Source organism: Bactrocera oleae, chromosome 4, assembly GCF_042242935.1.
Source record: "Bactrocera oleae isolate idBacOlea1 chromosome 4, idBacOlea1, whole genome shotgun sequence".
NCBI lineage: Eukaryota > Metazoa > Arthropoda > Insecta > Diptera > Tephritidae > Bactrocera > Bactrocera oleae.
The window spans coordinates 55028479-55050201 of NC_091538.1; the positions used below are offsets into that span (position 1 = coordinate 55028479).

The 21723-nt window shown below is 36.1% G+C and overlaps 3 protein-coding genes across 9 annotated transcripts in view; 2 read left to right on the forward strand and 1 right to left on the reverse strand.

Moving 5' to 3' along the window:
- The window catches only part of LOC106619178 (peptidyl-prolyl cis-trans isomerase-like 3), a 142330-nt gene that overhangs the window by 116122 nt on the left and 4485 nt on the right, over positions 1–21723 (forward strand). For 2 of the 4 annotated variants that reach the window (XR_011396272.1, XM_070109216.1), the window contains one exon: positions 18338–18506. The exons of the other annotated variants lie outside the window; for them this stretch is intronic. The gene's annotated coding sequence lies outside the window, so the exon portion shown is untranslated. Of the gene's footprint in view, positions 1–18337; positions 18507–21723 lie in introns of those variants that run through there. 4 annotated transcript variants of the gene reach the window in all.
- The window catches only part of LOC106619166 (uncharacterized), a 154249-nt gene that overhangs the window by 46306 nt on the left and 86220 nt on the right, over positions 1–21723 (reverse strand). The gene's annotated exons all lie outside the window — the stretch shown is intronic.
- On the forward strand, positions 107–4845 carry fj (four-jointed box kinase). The gene has a single exon (XM_014240401.3). The coding sequence runs from the start codon at positions 1395–1397 to the stop codon at positions 3324–3326; it is 1932 nt and encodes a 643-aa protein (XP_014095876.2). The 5' UTR covers positions 107–1394; the 3' UTR covers positions 3327–4845.

Here is a 21723-nt window from a genome sequence, read left to right on the forward strand (position 1 = left end):
TCGCACATTGTCCTACCTACTATTCTACGTATAGGCACTTCAGGTGGTTTGCCGTCGCTCAGGTGGTCTCTGTTGGTGTTTGTGAGTCACATTTCGTCTGTTGCTGAGCTGAGCGCGCGAATACGCTGAACACCTTCTGGCCGGCTGGCTCTATGTGTGCTGCGTGCTGTGGCGCCCAGCCTGCTTTAATGTGGTGTTGTGAGCATTTTCTAGTCAGTCTGCTGTTGAGTTTCGTTACGTGCGGTGCCCCAAACGGATAAGTTTTTTTGTGCGTTTGTGTTTAAATAATATATTGCATTAACAAAAATGCTGAAAAACTGAGCCAATTGTGTCCACTTCAATGTACTTTAAAATATTATTGCAAATAACATGAAGTTTGTGTAAAAAAATATTGCACAATAATTTCGCTTTATATGACAAACAATCTTTTTGAGTCACTCGGAGTGTTTGCTGGCCGATATTATCTTAAGTACTTTGTACAAAACGAAAATATATCGCATAACTGCTGTCACGAAAATTATTGTTACTGTTCGAAAAGCGCATATGTATCGGTGTCGGCGCCGTTCACCGTCTTTGTTTTTTTGTTTAACACCGTTTAGTGAATGTAGACATAAAACACAAATTTATTGAACACATTTTTATGCAATTTCGATTTGATTGTCAGCAAAAATTGCACAGTTTCATGGCTTGCGGCGTTAAATGTGGTGTTTATATAAATGGAATGTGTTAGCGCAAAAAGAGAGTGTCGCCAAAAACACCAAAAAAAACATTAAAAAGCATTTACAATCATCGAAATTAAAATTGATGTTTGAGAAAAACTATTTCCGTTAGCGAATTTATTGTGCCAACTTAGTATGCTCACCGACGGAAAAAGTGGAATTTCTTATTGAAAAACCAAACTAAAATAAAACATATACGAGCGCACTATGAATATAGTTAGTAGTTTTAGCTTCGTAAACTACAAACAAGTGTAATTTACAGAAAAAGTTGTAAAAAAAGTTTCACCAAAAATAACATAAAAACTTATGTTTATAAAAAAGCGATATAAGTGATCTTAAATCTCGTAAAAGACTGTTTACTACAATAGTCGAAACAAAAACAATAATTTTAAGCTCACAGCAATGCTATGTGCAAATATGCTTTCATAAAAAAAAAACGAACGCCTGTCGCACATTAAAGCTCCAAAAAAAGATAACCTGAAATCGTCACAAAAACTTTTGTGAGTGAAAGCTTTAAAACAAAAGTGTCTCCACACATTATGGCGACAGCCACAAAGTAATCATAAAAAATACCATTAAGTGTGCGAACTTTCATACAAGTGCTATTAGTGCTTTCATCTCTTGAGGCTTTAAGCTTTTAAGCAGCTATAACCATTCAAGCAAAAAACAAAAAACATGAACGACAATTACAAAATCGAAACACAAATGCATGCAAAGTCGAATAAACGAACTTGCCAAAACGATAACGCATGCCACAAATCGCATTTGTACTCAACGCCGCAGACGAAAGCTCCGTTAGCGCCCAAACAGCTCGACATTAATATACCACACGATTCAATCAATACAATTACGGCAACGCTAAGTAACTTAAACGATATGCCGCACTACCGTTATGGTGGTAGTGATTCGTTAGCATCCACCTTGTCACTGCTGCCACTCGGACGACGTCGTTGGTTTCAGCGCCAAACTTGCTTACTTTGCATTTTGGCGGCTTTCATTTGCGGACTATTCCTCGGCATATTCGTCCCAATGGTGGATTTAAGTAATGTATTTTCGAACTTATCAACGGATCCCGCGCCTCGTACGCTACTGCCTGCAGCTGTAGTTGGTCAACACGTACCGATCGGTTTAACTGCTTTAAATTGGGAACCGCTGCCTTATGATAAGGTAAAGTTGGCAACAACCGTGAATCGCACAACAGCAACGACGCGCAAAGACAACCTCAAAGAAGTGGTACATAGCCCCTTTACCGTCGCCTTCATTAGCGAACATGAAGGTAGAATTGGTGCGGAGGAAATTTTGAGCGATGGCCCGCATTATATTGACAATAGACGCGATGCGCGTGTACAACGCACAGCGGATGCACCACTAGCGCGGCCCACAGAGAAGCGTACTTCGAAAATGCTGCATGATTTCGGCGAACAAACATGGCCGCAACAAAGTTTAGAAAACACCAACATCATGACTAAGAATGCACTGCAACGACCTAACGTGCTGAAGAAACACCAGTCGGCACCACCGAGCGCACCGGGCATCATAAAATCAAACATCTACTGGGGTGAGCTGGTAGAGCGCGCGCTCCCACAAGGCTTCAGTGCGCAGGATACACGTGATTGGAATGCCTACGTTGTGTCTGAAACCGCGGTGCAACGACTAGAGCAAGGTTGCGGGCGTATGCAAAATCGGCTGCTCATCTTTCGTGATGGCACACGCGCCTGTGCGCGCTATCGCCAAAACACCGATCAAATACAAGGTGAACTCTTCTCCTTTTATTTGGGGCGCTTATTGAATATGACAAATCTCGCACCCAGCGCGGTACTCACGGTGAATGTGGAATCTGACAAATGGTCCACCGTTGTGCATGACATAACTCAAGCGCAATGGAAGCAGCAACGGCCGGTGGTACTGACACGTTGGCTGCCAAATCTCGAACCAGCCGGCATACCACAACCCTTTCAACCGATCGATCGTCATCTCAACAAGCAAGATGTATGGAATATAACTTTAGCGCTGACGACAATGGCTGGCAAAAGCAGCTCCGTTGATGCGGAAAACTCAAATAATGCGCTACACCAAAATTCTCACTCCGTGGATTCTTCCATAAATATATCAATTACACCGAACTCACTGGCACTTGAGCGCCTTGTTGAACTCGCTCAATGGTCGGACTTGATTGTATTCGACTATTTGATTGCGAATCTCGATCGTGTCGTCAATAATCTCTATAACTTCCAATGGAACGCCGAAATTATGGCCGCACCAGCGCATAATCTGGCGCGTCAGTCTAATTCACAGTTACTGATCTTCCTCGACAACGAATCCGGCTTGCTGCATGGTTATCGGTTGCTCAAAAAGTACGAGGCTTACCATGGACTCTTGTTAAATAACTTGTGCGTCTTTCGAGAGCCCACCATACGCACTTTGAGACAGTTGCGCGATGCGGGCGCGGGTCGTAAACTTCGCGAGATTTTCGAACAAACGGCAAGCGCTGAAGTGCGTGATGTGCTGCCAACGTTGCCAGATAAATCAATTAAAATATTAAACGATCGCATTGATCGGGTGCTAGGACAGGTGGATAAGTGTAAGCAAATGATCAGTAATAGCTAGTAACTTATCTACGACGGCGTTGAAGCCTTTGTGAAAGTCCAAGAGAAAGGGTTGCGGTGCTCAATGTAAAAATGTATTGTAAATTAGTTATGTCTAAAAGTTTTAATACAATATTTATATTATATTGCTAGTTATTTGTATGTGTAATTATATGACATTAAGTAATTGAGGCGCTCCAAACAAGTCACTGTAAAGTCATAGCTTTAAGCTTATTACTGTGTATTAGTGTAACTGTAATGTCTTGAAAGTTGAAAGTTCTTACCAAAAGCAAACCACAAATCTTATATATTTGTATGTAAATCTGACTGATACGAGTTAAATTATTTATACATATGTATGTACATAAATGGCGCTTACGTTGCAGCTGGATTTGCTGCACTTTTCCTAGTTGTGTTGAAATTACTTTAAACATATATTTTATCTCTTGAGTTTCTCACACAAAATGGGTGGTAATAAAAGTTATAAATTTTTCTTTGAAAAACTTTTAAACTAAACTTATTTACATATGAAAGGCTTGTGACATCCTTGAAGCCCATTATCTTCAAAAAACTTATAGAATACTTATAAAATATAAATTACTGAAGTAATATATATCTTAATTATAAAACTCGCTTCATATCGGCATTTTCAGTTCTTAATTATTAAATTTCTTCGAAGATATGTACCAGATAAAGTCAAACTTCGGAGAAAGCTGTTTTGTTTTTAATGTGGAAGACTGTTTTAAAACTACTGAAGTCTACTTAAAACTTTTAAGGTACTAGATTTATTAGATAAAATCCAATTATATATTACAGATTGGTGCTAAAAAGTCACTACACTAATTTATTTTTATTTTCTGCTAAAATTTCTCAAAACAATAATTATTGCTATTATTATTATTAGGTATAGTACCGTTAAGTAGGTTTTTATCTCCATGAATTTTGAAATAATTTCTTTTTCACCAATTTCTTTTAGAAGTAAACTCGAATAAAGCTTTTAACTTGACCAAAGGACAAACAAAAAAAATTCCTACCCATAACACTCGCTAAACCACTTATTAAAATGTCACACAATGAAGCTTATCCAAGTCACCAACCATTTCGAACTCAAATTTATCCAAGTTTCACATTTTTTTTGTTTTAGATATTTTCGACAATTTTTATCTCCAGTCCATATTTGCTTCGTTTTATTTTACTATTCCATATGTATATACCATAAAATAAGTTTACAAACTTAAATTAATAATATTCCATATACAATCTTATATATCTATAATATGTAACATGTATTCAAGTCACAATGGCGCTAGTTTTTAACAATAAGACCTATCGGTTGTAAGTTGAATTTTTTAAAACAAAGATAAGTGTTTTACGTGTGATTTTGCGAGCAAATTAGTATGTAAAAAATAAAGTCTAATTATAAGATTTTTCCTTCTACATAAAAATACATATATAGACCCGATAATGTCTAAAAAATTGTGATATAATATTTAAGTGCGATTTGTATATGTATGTTAATTTATTTAAATATTAATCTAAATATACAGTGAAAATAAAATAAATACTTACAAAAATATAACAAAATTCCTTTTTTTAAATAAAAATTCGAAAAAAATGTTAGAGACCTGAGGGCAGCGTTTCAAATATCCATAGATAGTATTTTTGTCAAAGTCAACACAAATTTTTGGATAAAAATATTGAGACAAAATTTTTTGAAAATCTATTTGTGAAATTATTCAAAACCAATAGATAGAATGCACTATGAAGCGATTTGTTAAGCGAGAGATTATTGAGACAATAAAATCTCATATTATTTGTTAGACCGACCACTACTTCACCGATGTACTGTTTTTCTCCCTACAGTGGTTCGCAGTCAAATTTACTACTATTCTTCTCACTCAAATGTCAAAATGACTAAAAAGCATTACCAATCTTCTGTGAAATTTTTTCAAGTTTTAGGGAATTTTTGTTTTCTCATAATTACAAATGTCCGTCGAATATGATGATGTAGATGAGTTTCAAACACCTTCAATGCCAAAAAGAAGTTTTTAAGAACATAAAACATTCACTTCAACTTAGGATATATAGATAGATAGATTAGTTTTAGGTTTACACCGCGACCTAGGATCTATTGTGCCCTCTCTTTCATCACATGTATTCCCAAAGTCCCAGCACCCTGACAAACTCCAGAAACCTGCTGGGGGCTATTGAGGTAATGTGATCCCTATCCACACAAATGGACCCGAGGGCCTTGAGCCTGCGCCTATAAATTGCAGTGCAATCTAGAATCAGGTGTTCTGGTCTTTCTAGCCCCATGTCGAAGAACCGACAGTTTCCACAAGAAGCTATGCCCATGTTAGACAGATGTTTCTTGAGCCTGCAGTGCCCAGTGTAGAGTGCGACAAGGTGCCGGAACTTGTCTCTAGGGAGGTTTATCATAGCTCTGAACCTGGCTAGATTGTACCCTCCCAGTAGTAGTTTAGCATGGCGCATACCTGTTGCTTGCTGCCAGTGACTTTCTCTGCCTGCTCTCTCCCCTGTGCAATGCATGGTTCTGGCCCCATCATCCCAGAAGCAACAGCTGAGCGGGCGAGTTCGTCTGCCAACTCGTTGCCGGCTACCCCTTTATGCCCTGGCACCCAGATCAGGTGTACACGGTTGCAATCTGATAGGTGGTTCAGCATTCCTATGCACTCCTCCACTAGAAGCGATTGAATCTCATAGAATGAGTTGCCTGCCATTCGCAGGAGCTTAGGATATATAGGGAGACGATGTATTTATTAATTTTAAAATGGACTTTTTAGAAAACTCTTGTTTTAAAATTTAAAATATTCGAGATAACAGTAGGTAAAAAGCTATTTTATTATAATTGCCTAATTCTACAAACAAATATAACTCGGGTTCACGATTTACGATTTTATACCACCATTGGTTGTATTAGTTTAGGAGGTTTTGACATAACTATTTTAAATAATATGATTTCCGACAAATTGATTATATAAAGTTTACTAAAAGAAATCCATTATTTTTATTCCAAATTAAAGGTTTTACTTAGCACCGATTTGGGTCAAATAGGGAACCTCCCAATCAAGCTCCCGGAGCTTCTGGCAAGTTACTACCGATCTGTGTGGCCTGGCGTTGTCGTGTTTGAACACAATTTCTGTCCTTTGCTTTTTTCAGACGGTTCAATTATTAAGAGTACGGGTGCGGATTAAAAGTTTGGCTGTAAGTTTGCTACTCATAGTAGCTGATTCCCTGCCAATCCCACCAGACACATAGCAAAGCCTTCGTGACCATTAGTCCGGACTTTGTCATCGTTTGTGTCGACTCACAGCTGTTTAACCAAGACCATTTTCGTAAGAGATCCACTTTTCATCACCAGTAACAATCCGCTTTAGGAATGAATATATTTTATTGCGATTAAGCAGCGTTTCACAGATGAGAATTCGGTTAATTGGGTGTTTTTTTTTTTTTTGCTTTAACTCGTGCAATACACATACGTCGAGGTCCTTTTTGTATCCGCCTTATTCAAATGATTCCAAACGGTTTATTGTGCAGTGTTTAGCTTCTGGACAATCGAAAGATTGCTTAAATGATGCTCAGACTTGATGATTTCTATTATTTTAATGATATTTTCAAGAGTGTGCTGCCTTTTTGACATCAAAGCTATCGGAACGGAATCGACGAAACCGAAAAATACAGTATCAGGATCATAAACATTTTTCACATCTTCAGTCGCCTGACTTGTGTTTTCGCCGTTATTGTAGAAAATCTTAAAATATGGCATACTTTCTTTTTGCTGCTGTCTACTTTTGACGCGTGTTCACTGAGTCAAGCAATCACAAAACTATCAGAGAAGTTTTTTTTCTACGATTTTTTCACACTTATGCAACGCGTCATACAGATTGCTAACCATTGGAAAGAAATGGATTTCATTTTACTAAATCTGATATCATTTAAAGATTTGTTCGTGGCACTAAAAAAAGCTCGACAAATTTAGTAGCATAATAAATTCAAAGGACGTTATTCAGAGGTAAATAGCAACTAAAGCCATCTTCGATTCGCGACTTCTCTGTTCGTTAAGCTTTGGGCTCTGCCCTCTTTTAAAAAAAATAAGTATGAAATCAACAAAAAAGCTATCGCGTAGAATTCAACGCGACGGCGTTAGAATGATTTGATGCTTTATGTTCACCGCAAAGCTTCATAACCCTCATCACAGTTTTCAAGAACAGTCTTCAGATTTCTTAGAGCTTTTTTGAAAATTGAAAACTTAAAAAAGTTTATTATTTTGTTTAATTATTATTTTATTTATTGATATTTTTATTTATTTATTATTTCGTTTAATTGTTTCTTTATGTATTAATTCAGAATGGTTTCGTAGTTCTGAAACCCTAGAAAGTGTTAGTGTGACTGATATGGAGGGTTCTCTGCCGAAAAAACTTTTGAAAGTTTTCACTTTACACACTTACAATGCTAACAGTAACCATAAAATACCCCTTCATCTTTGAATATGTTATCATCTTATTGTTCCAGCAACATTTTAATAATTCTGTTTGAAATTCTGAGTTATGGATATCGAACTATTTTCTTTTTGTTTCGATATTTCCTTTTGTTGTAGGTATTAATCGTGATCCTCAGTAAACTGTATACATTTTTATTTTTTTCTTCTCAACGGCACTTCTTACGCCCCAGCTTTTTGACATTCCTATTCAACACCCGGCATTATTAAGTATTTTCATTTAAATGTCTTGGCGCGACCGCCTTTTGACTATAATCATTTCTAAATAGTACAACAAATCATCTATTTGGCAATTATGAACGGACTCATATGCCTTTCATAAATGAAGAGCATACATTAAGCCGGTTACAGACATAGTAGTAACGTTCGCCATATTTTTCTGTGCATATGCATATACTTTATACATATAATAATTTACTCAAGTTTATTTCTTATTAATTTTGTATTTGTTACCAGGCCGCACAACTAGTTGCTATTGTTCTCGCCTTAATAGCACAATCAATAACACTTCCACCTAGTCGAGACCCCACACCGAGATAATGTTTTATTTTGGGTTTTCGAAATGTTGTAGGCCACTTGCCGCTGCCATATGTAGTGTTATGTGTTACTTATTAAGTTAAGTGAATATAAATTACAAGTTAATGCAAATTTACCAAATTATCTGAAGCGATTGATTAAAATCAATAAATTTTCTGTTTCATTGTAAGCAAATTGAGTTGGAAAAGCGAAATCAGAATTTTAATTTTTCAAGATAGTTATACTATGTGTATAAGCAACAGATAAATTAGTAATATGATAGCTTTTATGTTTGAAACTGTATAATAATACTAACCAACATGGTATTCTATTCTTTTGTTCCTTTTTTTTGGAACCTTGCCATTTGGTAATTTAATCTTCAATGACGTTAGTGCATATTTTTATTTGCCATATTTTTTATCAGCTTTAATCTAAATAATCGGGTTAAAATGCAAAAATTTTGGCTTAGGTATTACCATAAAATTCATCGCTTTTTCGACTGTCACTGCGCAGTGTTTATATTCCGATCGCAATCTTCCTTCCAACACCACGTTTTTTTATAAATGTTATCCAAGTTTCTCTTATCGAGTGTCTTCAAGCATAGTTTTGCCATAAAAATTCTTCCGTTAAAACATATCGATTGTCTGAAAGCAGTGCTTGGTACATGTACAACCTTTAATTTTGCTGAATACGTTAAGGCGTACACCACAGTTTCTTAAAATACCATAATTTAATTTAAGTATAGAGAGCTTCGATTTCAAAATTTTCACGAAAGGAAGCTCGATGATATATTTGATGACTCTGCAGCGTCTATTTTACAGATGAATAACTGATGTACTAATGTTTGGGGTTGAAACAGTATATACACACAGGTGACGAGGTCTACCGAAACGTATATTTATCTCAGAATTATACGTTGTTTTTAGTTTCCATATAGGAAGAAGATATAATAAATTTTTTTTTTAATGAAAGAAATACAAGACAAACGTTAACTTCGGTTGCACCGAACCTATAATACCCTCCACAACCAAATTCCATACAAGAACTTGATTTTAATCAGAGAGTTTGTATGGCCGCTTTATGCTATAGTGATCTGAGTAATTTCTTCGGAACTTGTACCGTTGTCTTGGACAATAATCCGTGCCGCATTTCGCGAAGATATCTTGTCAACTAAAAAGGTTTTCCATACAAGGAAATGATTTTTATCATTCAGTTTGTATGGCAGCTATATGCTATAACGCTCACGAATCAAATTTTGACGAATAGGTTCTAACTATAAGGCATATGAATACAATTGAATTGACGACCTCTCATAGAAGCCTTACAAGTCTTGAAGGCTATCTTTTATTATTGATTTTAGTCGGCGTGATATACAAATGACATTGAAATACATAGTTATTAAAAGAGAAGAAGACTAAGGACAATATGGTAAGCATTACTTTTGCTCCCTACAGTTGACGCTCTGCTAGCGAAAATTTAATGACATCCATAAAAGATCTTTAGAAGAACCTTTGATATCTCTCTAATGCCAACCTAACGATTTTATAGCGCATATTTTTTCGCTTTCTTTATAGTAAGAGGTATGTGAATTCGTGGCACCTTAAATTGGAAAATCTCATCCAATACGCATCAAGGCACAAACATCGCTTACAGTGGCGAATCGAGAAAACTCCCTAGATTTAATTCATTTCCGCTTTTAACCCACAATTATTGGTTTAATAGCAAGAGGTTTATAGAGAGTTCGAAAGAATATGTCTTTTATGAAAGAGTATCGATTTAGTAAATTAAAATTTTTCGGAGAAGAGTTCATCCTTCGGAGTTACGTAGTAAGGCAGAGGAATTCATATTAAATAGGTTTTTGCGGTTAATCAAAAACAAGTTGGTGCTTATTTTCGACTTATAAAAAATGGATTGGATATATAGTGGATATGTAGATAAGTATCACCTAACTTTAGAGAATATATATATATAGAAATTTGAACTGAACTATTGAGACCAAGATAATTAATCTCTTGATCTCTACCATAAACTCATAGTGCCCTGAAAGGTGAACTGCTAATGACAATCAAGTAAATGTATGTGGTAAGCCTATAATCTAAACTATATTTATGTTCTTTTTGACCTGTGATACAACCCAAATAAATCCATATTCTTATCATATCCACCTAAAAAACCTGGCAATTTGAAATTTCGTGTTGAAAACAAATAAAGCAATAAAGTAGCCGCACCTGTCAAGGGTTAATAAAATACATTCACACACATACGACAAGACACATTTCAGTGTCACCAAAAATATTTCTAAATATGGGGAGCCGGCAATTTGACTCGCCGCCTCTGCTGCTGTCAGTCACTCAACTGTTGTCGGTCAAGATTTTATCACCGTTTCTTGTATTTGTTGTGTGCTTTTGCTTCATTTATTTTTCTTTGCCGGCGCTTAACATTTGCGACGAAGACCACAACGACTCTTCTGATTGGTCCATTTAGAAGCCATACCAAGTAGCATTTTTCATATGTATATATGTATGTATGAATGTATGTATATTTATATGCATGTAAGAAGGTTGAATTCTTTTCGACGAAATGATTGGACTGCCAGTGACTTAACGATGTTGAACTTTGATTGTCTTGTTGCTTTTGCCACTGTTGTGCTGTTGTTTTTGTTGCTTTTTATTTGGGCTTTTGCCGTTGGCGAGCCAAGGCTTAGCATTATAATGGTCATGGTGTATAAATATTACCTAATAAGAAGATACATTGTACGCGATTAGAGATTGCGTAGAGACGCACATACTTAACATACATACTTAGCTGAGTTAGATCGACTGACTGTAGTTTCTAGTGATCATGCGGAATGACTAAGCAAACAAGTGCATATATTTGAAAAATATGGCTAAATGACAAAATTCCGCCATTAAAGAAGCCATGTTGGCTGTTCGATTCAGCTTACTTAATAATGAGAGGAAACCGTGACGGACGTGGGGCCAGCTCGAGAGCATTCTTCAATATTGAATTCCCTATTTAGACCAAAATATTATAGTACTTGTCGACTAGATTAATTCTTACTTCCAAGATATTGTTGTTCGTAAACAATACTCGTCATATAATACAAATTGTCTATAATTTCAATGTTATGTTTTATGCATGTGTTATGTACGCGAACTCAGTTTTTGAGATATCGATCTGAAATTTTGCACACGTCCACACATAAAGGATATATGTAGCTGCCATACAAGCCGGCCGAGCACACTCAAGTAATTATATGGAAAACTTTTTCCTTTGACGAGATAACTTCAAGAAATTTGGCATTTATTATTATTCAATGCAGCGCTATAACTTTGTTCTGATCGGACAACTGTAGCATATAGCTGCCATACAAACTGAAAGATCAAACTCAAAATAAAAATCTTTTTTTTGTATAGCCGTTTATGTTAAAAAAAATGCAACTGTGAAGGGTATTAGACATACATATTTTCTTGTTTTATTAATGTTGTTGTTTTTTTAGCGGCAGAAAAAATTCTTAAGTAATTTCGTGGAATGGTGCCAAGTTGACAGTACTTGGTCGGACAAAAATCTGGTCCGTTCCGGTTACTTAGACCCGACTGTCGTGTGAACGGTGTTTTGTTATTTGTTGCACATAGTTGGGTTAAAATAGATGCGGAGTGCAGAGGTTTAGCGAGGGCGGTTGAATAAACCTTTGTACCCCCTATCTCTGTAACTCCACTCCAGTGTCAACTATAACATTTGGTGAAAATGTCGTCATATTTTCTCTGGTTCAAAGTACTTAAAAAATATACCTACATGTACTAAGTTCGACTTCATTTTTTATTTCTTTCCCTTATGCGCGCTGATTATTACTATACTTTTTTATAACGAATTAGCCATAAAAAATAGCTTTCTTTGCAACATCTGACAGCGCCATAAAAAATAACAAAAACACCACACGAGTGTCAGTGAGAAAGCCTCAGAGCAGCGGTCACTTTAATACCGCAACCGGGCGCTCGACTTAGACCAGTCTAGATGGCAGAATCTCATTATTTCGCTTAATACCATAAATACATATAATATATATATATATATTTATATATATGTACATATTATATATATTTATGCAGGCACATCTGTACTTGTGTGTAAACGGTATTAAAAAAATTACTTGTTTATTGCATACTTACAAACACACACGCACACCTGTATAAATATACACATGTATGCATGCATATGTAAGTGAGTAGCGCGTATATGCCACATCATATCCATAATCAACAAATTGCGCATACAACAAACACATATACACACATACTCACCTCAATCACCACAGTTATTCGCGTTAACATAACTGCCAACAATGATGTGAATGACGGTGTCCACACCGGTCTCTGACCACATACATACAGACGTATGTACATGCGCTGATGATAGAGCTGTGCGCACGTTGCAGTGATCACATAGTCGGTGGATTGATGTAATGGCGGTAATGGCGGCGGTGGCAGCGTTGACCACAACCTCTTTCGCTGACTGGCGCTGTCAAGGCGACAAAGTGGCCGCGGCCAACTCGGCTAATTGCGCTAATATCGGGCGCGGCGGCAGCCAATCGCAAGCACTGCCACTGCGATGGAAAATGCAAAAACTACAATAACATAATGGACAAATTGCACACGCTCGCATATCGCCACTGCCACTGTCATGCCACAGCTATATAATGTATGTATGTACGCATGCATGTGCCACAGCAGAGCAGCGCGTCAGTTGTTGTAAAACATGGTTGCATGGTGCACCGCTTAATTATGCATTTATGAACAAGAACCGCGGCTTTGGCAGCTGACTAGAACGCAGCGAAAACAAAAACAAAAAAATAGAAAAAAAAGCGGCGAGGAAAAATTCAAGCCAACTCAAGTCGGGAGCTAGCCGGTAGCCAGCGCGCAAACAACAGCAGACCAGCTGCCTTAAAGAAGCATATAAAAGTAATAATAATAATAATGAGTAAAAACAAAACAAAAAAAGCACGAAGCAAGTGAAGAGGAAAAGGCAAAATGACGAAGACAAAGTGGGAATCTAGCAGCGATTATAAAAATTGCAGCAACGCGCGGCGGCGCGCTCGCGTCTTAAACGCGCTTAAGTAGTTGCATATGCGCATGGTGGTGGCAAGTAGCTTACAGACGTGGACATCTCTGTGGAGGCAGTCGCTTGTAGAAATGCGCGCTTGTAATCTTATGTACTTATGAGTAAAAAGAAAGATAGGCGCTTGTGTTTGTGCGCGCGTAATGCAATTTCGTCAGCCAACTAACCAACCACGGTGCAGCAAATGTTCTCCAGAGACAGGTGGTTGAAGTGCTGATGACTGACGACAGGGCGGATATCGTTGCGGCCATTTTATCAACGCTGACATCGACGTGTTTTTTTGCGCTACTGCTGGCTGTGTGGCTTCTTTTTTGACTAATAGCTGCATGAAAGTGTTGTCAGTTGCACTATTTATAGATTTAAGGGCGTTTAAGTTGTAGATAATTTGGATCTCGGTTTCATACAAATTTGATATTTTTTTTTATTTATTTCATACGATTTTAGCTTCGACTAAAAGATAAATTTTATTTCATTGATGTTTTTTTTATTTTAATTTTATTTATTGTAAATATTTGTATATACAGTGCGTTGAAAAAAGAACGTTTTTCCATTGCGGAAAAATGTTGGTCGTTTTTTTTTTTACAAATTATTTTTATAAATTAACATTAACATGTTCAATGCTGCCACTGACGCGTACAATTCGGTCATGATTTTTTCGATTTTCTTAATGTGTCACGTCGTGACGTAAAATATGAAAAATTAGTGCTTAGTAAATATAAGAAAAGTTTTGAAGCAAACTTTCGAACGAAGCATCCTAAAGGTCCCGAATGGACTATTAAAAAACTGCAAATTATTTAAATATGAGTTGTACATTTGTGAAAAGTTGGGTTGACCATAATGGAGAAACTGGAAACGTGGATGACAAGCCAGGAAGAGGGAGGAATAACGGGACATCTAAAAGTGTGGAGAAAGCTATTATTCTCCGTTTTGAGAAGAAAGTCTAACTCAATCTAAAAGAAGCTAAACAAATTTTGTTTAACAAGTGATTAGATATATCACTAAATACAATACGGGACAGACTTAAGAGACCAAACACCTACTTTCATAAACACACATTAAAAAAATGTTGCATTGGACGCTGGAAAACATCAACCGTGATTGGAGCAATGTAATAACAGAGGAGTCAACTTTTGTATTGTTCAAGACCTTGAGTCGTGTTTGGCTAAGAACAGAACACATATTTATTTATTTACAGCAGGTTTTGAGATGCTTCGCAGAAAACGTGAACGCCGTTAGATTAATAAAATGTTATAAAAAGGGTTTACTAAAGTCAGCTAAAATGCACAGATACTGCAAGACAATAATCCATCAAAAATGTCAGCCTATAATTGACAACTCGGAAAATTGGAGAAAATATTAAATAAACGTCAGCAAATGTATTACATAATTTGTAATACGATTTATATTGTGCTTCTGAATAAGCGTATTACGTAGTTTCTGTTCTCGAGGACATTATCACAGTGTCAAAAAAAAAAAAAAAAAGTCGCTGGAATACATAAAATACGTTGATGTCGAACGAATTCGGAGTTTCATTCAAGCAATTTTGTTATCGTTTCTTCAATAATAGCCCCTCTTAATAATTTTTCTATTTTCAAAATACCCAAACTTTAGCTGACTATTGCGTTCCACGCTTTAGAAACGATTCATCGCACTTGCACTTCGATGACTATCGATTGGACGCCAGAGTCAAATGATGGAGCCCTGTCATCTGAAGGTCAGATCTAACTACTAATACTACTAAACGGTAGTCACTTCAGGTATTTCCTTTCTCTTAATTATTTTAGCTGTCAATTATCGATTACTTAAATTCGGCGCTGTCGTAAACCATTTGTTACACCTTGAGCAGTGTAGGATTATATAATATTAAGTTTGCCACGATGTTTGTAACACCAAACAGGAAACGTCGGAGACCCTATAAAGTTATAAGTATGTACATAAATGATTAGCGTGACGAGCTGAGTCGATATAGCCATGTTCTTCTGTCCGTCCGTCTGTGTGTATATATGCGAACTTGTCCCTCAATTTTTGAGATATCGATCAGAATTTTTTTTCCTTTTCTTACCATATTACTAAAGTATATGCATATCTTTCATACTTTTTTCTTCTTTTTGATATATTTTTTTCAACGATATATATTTCTTATGCAGAAGGATATAACAAAATACTTTTCTGATACCTAAATAATTTCTTATTTTTATACAGAAACATAATATTATCCTGAGTACTAAACTTCATATTAAATATTTATTTTAATAATAAAGATCATACTTTTGGTGGGAAATTAAAAATATGTAAATAAATAAATAATAAATTATTTTTTATTCTAGAACAAATTTTTTTACATAATTTACTTTTTACATATATTGCTTATTATTTTATATACAATTTAACTAAAACTTAATTTCAATAATGATGTTCGATTTTTAAAAATTGTTTTCTCTAAATTTTTATTTTAGAATATTAGTATATACCATATTTTTATATTTATGTATAATTATACTATTTTGTTTTTTTGTATTTCTTGACAATTCATTTACTTTTTTTCGTTTTTATCACATTCTATATTCGAAATTCGACACAATAAAAATGTTCACTAAATGCTTATGAATGAAAACACTTGTTCAAAACTGCACTTGCATCTTCAGCCATTATCGTAGAAAATCTCCAGCCACAAACACACATGCTCAGATGCCATGTGTGGAGATTTTACTTTTGTTCCTTGAACCTGTTTCAATTTGCATTTCTTAGTCATTAAAATTCTTAATATTTCCATGCATTCTTAAGTTGTCTCTTCCGTTGGTTGTTTTGATTTTCTCCGTCGCCGTTAAACAATTGTGCACCGTACGTTGGTTGGTTGACATTCTCATTTCGATTATATCTTCAGCTTTTCAAACCATTTCCTAAACAGTCATCAATAACACGCTTTTCATATGTTAATGAGCGCTTCTCGGCGCGTAAACAAATTACAAACAATCCATGAAACCTCTTCTCTCTCTATTCAATAACGGACATAACTAATGGGCTTAATATTTGTTTGGTCACCAGATCATTGGACGCACCTCAATTGCTTGGCAACGCGTTGGTATTTTGACGAAATCCAACTTGTTGCGTTGAAGAATTCATAATTTCGGTGCGTCTTTTTCAGGTCTTTATTTGGCATGCAAGATTTAAATAATTAATCATAATCTATTGTACCTGTACAAAAGAATTATTTCGAAATTTACATTAAAGTAGCTAGCTTAACTGGAAAGTGAAAAATGCGATTTACGAATCTATGTTTTACAATTCACTTCGTCTAAGCAACAACCACTACTTGTGTTGGTGTATCCACCAGTTACTTGATTTTATAATTAGTATAAAGGTTTTGATTTAGTCATAATAAAAATTTTCCATTTTTCACATCTCCACTGAAGTTAATTCCCATAAATTTTGCACAAAAGCTTCTTTGAGACAGGTGACAAGTGATATATATCCACTCCAAATACGCATTTTGGTTTTGAAAAGAAATCATTATTTTTTTTTGTTATTCTTTGTTTGGATTATTGATTGTGAAATAATTGCTAATTTTTCAAGCAAAATTTTTCCATTCCGCTTTTGAGTTTGAAGTTCTCGCACGGTAGAGAAGAATGATTTTAATGAGGTTTTAAAAGTTTCAAATTATTATTGTTATATTCTATTGATAGAATTTTAAAATTTCGTGAGTCTAGAGATTCTAATTGTCAAAATTTAAGTGTACAACCGCTAAGGTTAGACGTGTTTTTATGAGCTTGACGAAAAAATGGAAAAAGAGCATTATTGGTCAGTTTGGGAAGAGGAATCGTGCAGTAAAATAAAGGATTTCTCAAATTAAGTAAACGGCGGCTCTTCTTCTTCGATGGCGATCGTCAATAAATGGTTTAATGAGTTCCAACATCGCCGAGCATCGGTTTATGCTAGAAATATTGGCTATGAATGCAGTCGGCGCGAGAGTTGTCGGGTTTGATCACTACTGTTTGCACACAATCCGAAGAAGATTGTACATCGTTAGGTCACCGTTGACATGGCTCCACTGGTACACACCTGATTATAAGAAACATTTGAAACAGTTGATTTCAACCAGCGAACCTGTTCCGAAGAAGACGAAGACTATCATATCAGACGAAAAAGTGATGGCATTTATCTTCCTTTCTAGAATGCTCTCGGAGATATTTGCGTCGATTCCGCGAAGAAAAGTAAAAAAGTTAGAGGGCTCAATTATGCCGAATTATTGGACCGATTCGATGCTAAATTGCAGCAAAAACGGACCCAATTGGCGAAGAAAAAATCACTTATCCGCCATGACAACGCACCGGCTAACACTTCCCACATTGTCACGTCCAAAATGGTCTAATTAGGCTACGAACTTGTATAACTACCTCCGTTTTCTCGCGATTTGGTCCCGTTCCGCTTTTGTTGGCTAACTTAAAACAGTCAATCGCCGGAGAGTAACTATGCAATCAATAATTTCTATGCATGAGTTTATGGGTGGACGGGTCCGAACGGAATATGAAATTAAGTCTGGTGATTCGTATTCTCTTCTGGCGCAAAAAAAGCTTGGCAGCTACAAACTCGTATCACAAAAAATGTGCGATGCGAACAAAAAATTTGAATATATCCATTTAGAGAATAGTTATAGCATAGCTGCAAAGATTCCTCTACAACCTTAATATCACCAAAAGTTATTATTCTAGAACCGACGCAATATCATTGAAAGAAATAGCAGCGGACACACTTGAAAATGCGCTTTGAGTGGGTTGGACCACACTAACTTTTTTTTATAAAAAATATATAAAAATTAATATTTTAATAGCAGTTCAGCACAAAAATCCACACGAATTTTTATAAAAATTTATTTTGATTTTCAGAAACTTTGGAACACTGGGGGCCCAAAAACGAAAAAAAAAAAACGATTTTGTCTACGATCGCCACGACTGCTTTAGAAAGAACCAATCAGAATAGATTGTATGGGAATGAAAATGGCGTTGTTTTGAAATATTATAATGTGACAATTAGTAATAACAATATATGTTTTTTTAGAAAATATTCAAACGGATACAAATGTATTATTATTATATTATAATATAAATATTTATCGAGTTACAGAACAATACCCACCCACCAAAAATAAAAAATAGTAAGGCAATAACACAACAGGATTCGCACCAGGCGGAGCAATCAATTATAAGTAATTTGCTGCATTCCGGAAATGAATTCCAGACCATGAACCCAGCAGACGTCAAAAAGAGGCTTTGTTCGGACGAAAAACTCCCTTAAATGATTTCGATTGATTGCAATTCGTATATGCGAGAACCTTATGCAGACTGGGAGCAACCTCACACTTGCCGCAAAAATGGTATCGAAAAGTTAGAAGGTTGCTTTAATAGGTATATATATCGCTCGCAACAAGAGCTCTGGAAACTATGTTGAATAATACAAACAAATTATTCCTTGGTGGCCCACGAGAAATCGATTTACTTTTTTTTTATTTGGCAAGTTATTATTTACATTTTTTAAAAATGAATGCTTGGGCTACCGAAAAGAGGGTTTGAATAATGCAGCGAAATACTATGCTTTGCTGTCCGTCATTTCCACCGAGTAGATGAACCATTATGAGGTTGGTAAACATGTTTGCCGAATCTGGAAGTATCCATAAAGATACGTTTGTTCTGGTTTAAGAAACAATCGCGGCTTTTGCATCATCAATTCCGACAAATCGAAGAGTTTCGACTCTTAACTTTACTGCGCAAGTTAGCAGATGCGTTTGGTTCCAGTAAGATGTAGCAACTGCACACATAGCCAGACTGGTTATTGCGGAGCTCCAGCGAAAATTTGAAAAAAAATGCATATTAAGAAAGTCCACTTTCCGCTTGCCCCCAAGGCCTGACCTGACTGCTTTTTTTGTACAATACAATACCCAGAAATCTGACTGAATTGAAGCAGTACATTAAATCCATAATTGAAGCAATCCAGAATTCAACCCTTCAGGCCGCAATTAACACAAGTTTTACAAAATAATTAATTGTATAAAATAAAATAAAATTTGCTATACAAAAAAAAAAAATGTTATGCACTGATAAAAAAAAAGTTATTACGGTTTGTTTTTGTAGCACGATTCGTGGGTCACCCTGTAGATAATAACTATGACTTTTCAGTCTACGGAAATCAATTCAACAATCTCATTTATGTAATTTAATATGAATTGATCTTACCAGACTAAGCTCTACATTCCCTCAATTCAACAGTTTCTTCAATATTTGTTGCTGCAACGTACAATGTATGGAAAAACAAATAAACAATCCAGTAAAAAGTGCATATAATTTTTAATTTTCTGTGCAGTAAAATCAACATTTAACACCTTTCCAATGGCGGCCACTTCCTCTCGCCTGCGCAAGTGCACGCAAGTCACGTGATGTCAATGGGAAACAGAAAATCAAGCAAATTACACGTAAAGCCATTATGGGAGTATAACTTCATTAGAAAACCGCGGGTCCATTGTTATGAAATGACACGCCAGCAATAGCATTTGTGCAAGTTCAAGCGCAAACTCACTCACACACACATTAAGGTAAACAGTAAAAATCATAATTCACTTTGCATTTGCATGTGGCCCAAGCGCTTAAGCGATGAATTTTATGCGCACAAAAGGAGCAAATTTTGCAGAACGAAAGGAAGCTGAGCTTTGGATTACCAGCGACAGCACCCGCAGCCCATAGAATTTGGCGCTGCTGCCGTTTGTGGCTTAATTCATAAACTCAACAATGTTGCTACAGCCTTTAACAGCCGTTAAAACTTGTCTAAAGTTATTAGCATGGCTGTAGGAGTGGAGGCCCAGCAAGTGTGGTTAGCATGACAAAGGTGGTGAAGCGGTCACGGTGTCGTTGTGGCGCGACGCGATGCTTCAAACGCATAACGCACGCTTTATTGTAGTTGCAATAGTTAAAGCAATAGTTAATATGTATGTATACGCTGTAGCAAAATATGTAAGATATATACACAGTCGATGTATAAATACCCAAAAGGAAAAACGGAACTTACTCAAGTTCGAAAAATTTGACCCGAACTGATCCATTAAACTATAAACTGCGCGTGCAAACAAAATTGATAAATATTTTTTTTCAAGATTGGTACAACTTTTTTCTATATTCGCGCGAAGTTTGATGTCCATATGTCAAGTAGTGTGAGTTTGGCAGTCGTTTGCTTACGACCCGAAGTTTGACGAACGGCATTTTTACGGTGGAAAAAAATTTAACAACAACTTTGCTTGAATTTTTGTGTTTCCAATGGAATCACACTACGGAATCTTAGAAAATATCGCTGAAGTGTTTTGGGGTATCTACTTTATCACGAATGCCAGTATTTGAGTGGCACAAAGCATTCCGTGAAGGTTGTGAAGTCATCGAAAACTTGTCTCATAAGAGTCGTTTCTCCACCTCTGTTAATGACGATAACATCAAAAAAAGTTTAAAAAAATAGCGCTTGAAAATCGCCGTGTTGGCAGCAGAGAGTTAGCAAAGGACCTTAACATCAGTTATGGATCGACTCAACACATTTAGGTAAATGTTTTGGGTATTAACGACGGTGTTAATAATAGACCCGTACCAGAAGACCTGAATGCCACGTCACATTCTAGCATGATTATGACTGTCCTTCTGGTCAAACACGAAACGAGAGTCAGCGTATTTGCCAGATATGGCTCCTTGTGACTTTTTTCTGTTTCTGTTCTGGCGATAGCTCATATTTGCGAAAATCCTAAGACAAAGCCAAAACTAAGTCCTGGTTTTTACTTTAGAAATAAAGAAAACTCCTCAAATCTCTTAAATCTCATAAGACCACTGGATTTAACTTGCCAACTTGTCAATTAAACGATTCTTATAATATACTGGACCCCATTCGACATATTTTTATACCCTGAACAGGGTATATTAAGTTTGCCACGAAGTTTGTAACACTCAGAAAGAAACTTCGGAGACTATATATACTGTCGATATATAAACGATCAGCAGGACGAGCTGAGTCGATTTAGTCCTGTCCGTCTATCTGTATATACGTTAACTAGTCGCTTAATTTTTGAGATATCGCTCTGAAATTTGGCACACCTCCTTTCCTCCTCAAGAATCTGCTCATTTGTCAGAAACGCCGATATCGGATCACTAAAGCAAGCATATATTAGCTGTCATACAAAGTGATCGGTCAAAATGAAGTCCTTGTGTGGACAACTTTTTTATTTGGCAAGATATGTATTAACGAAATT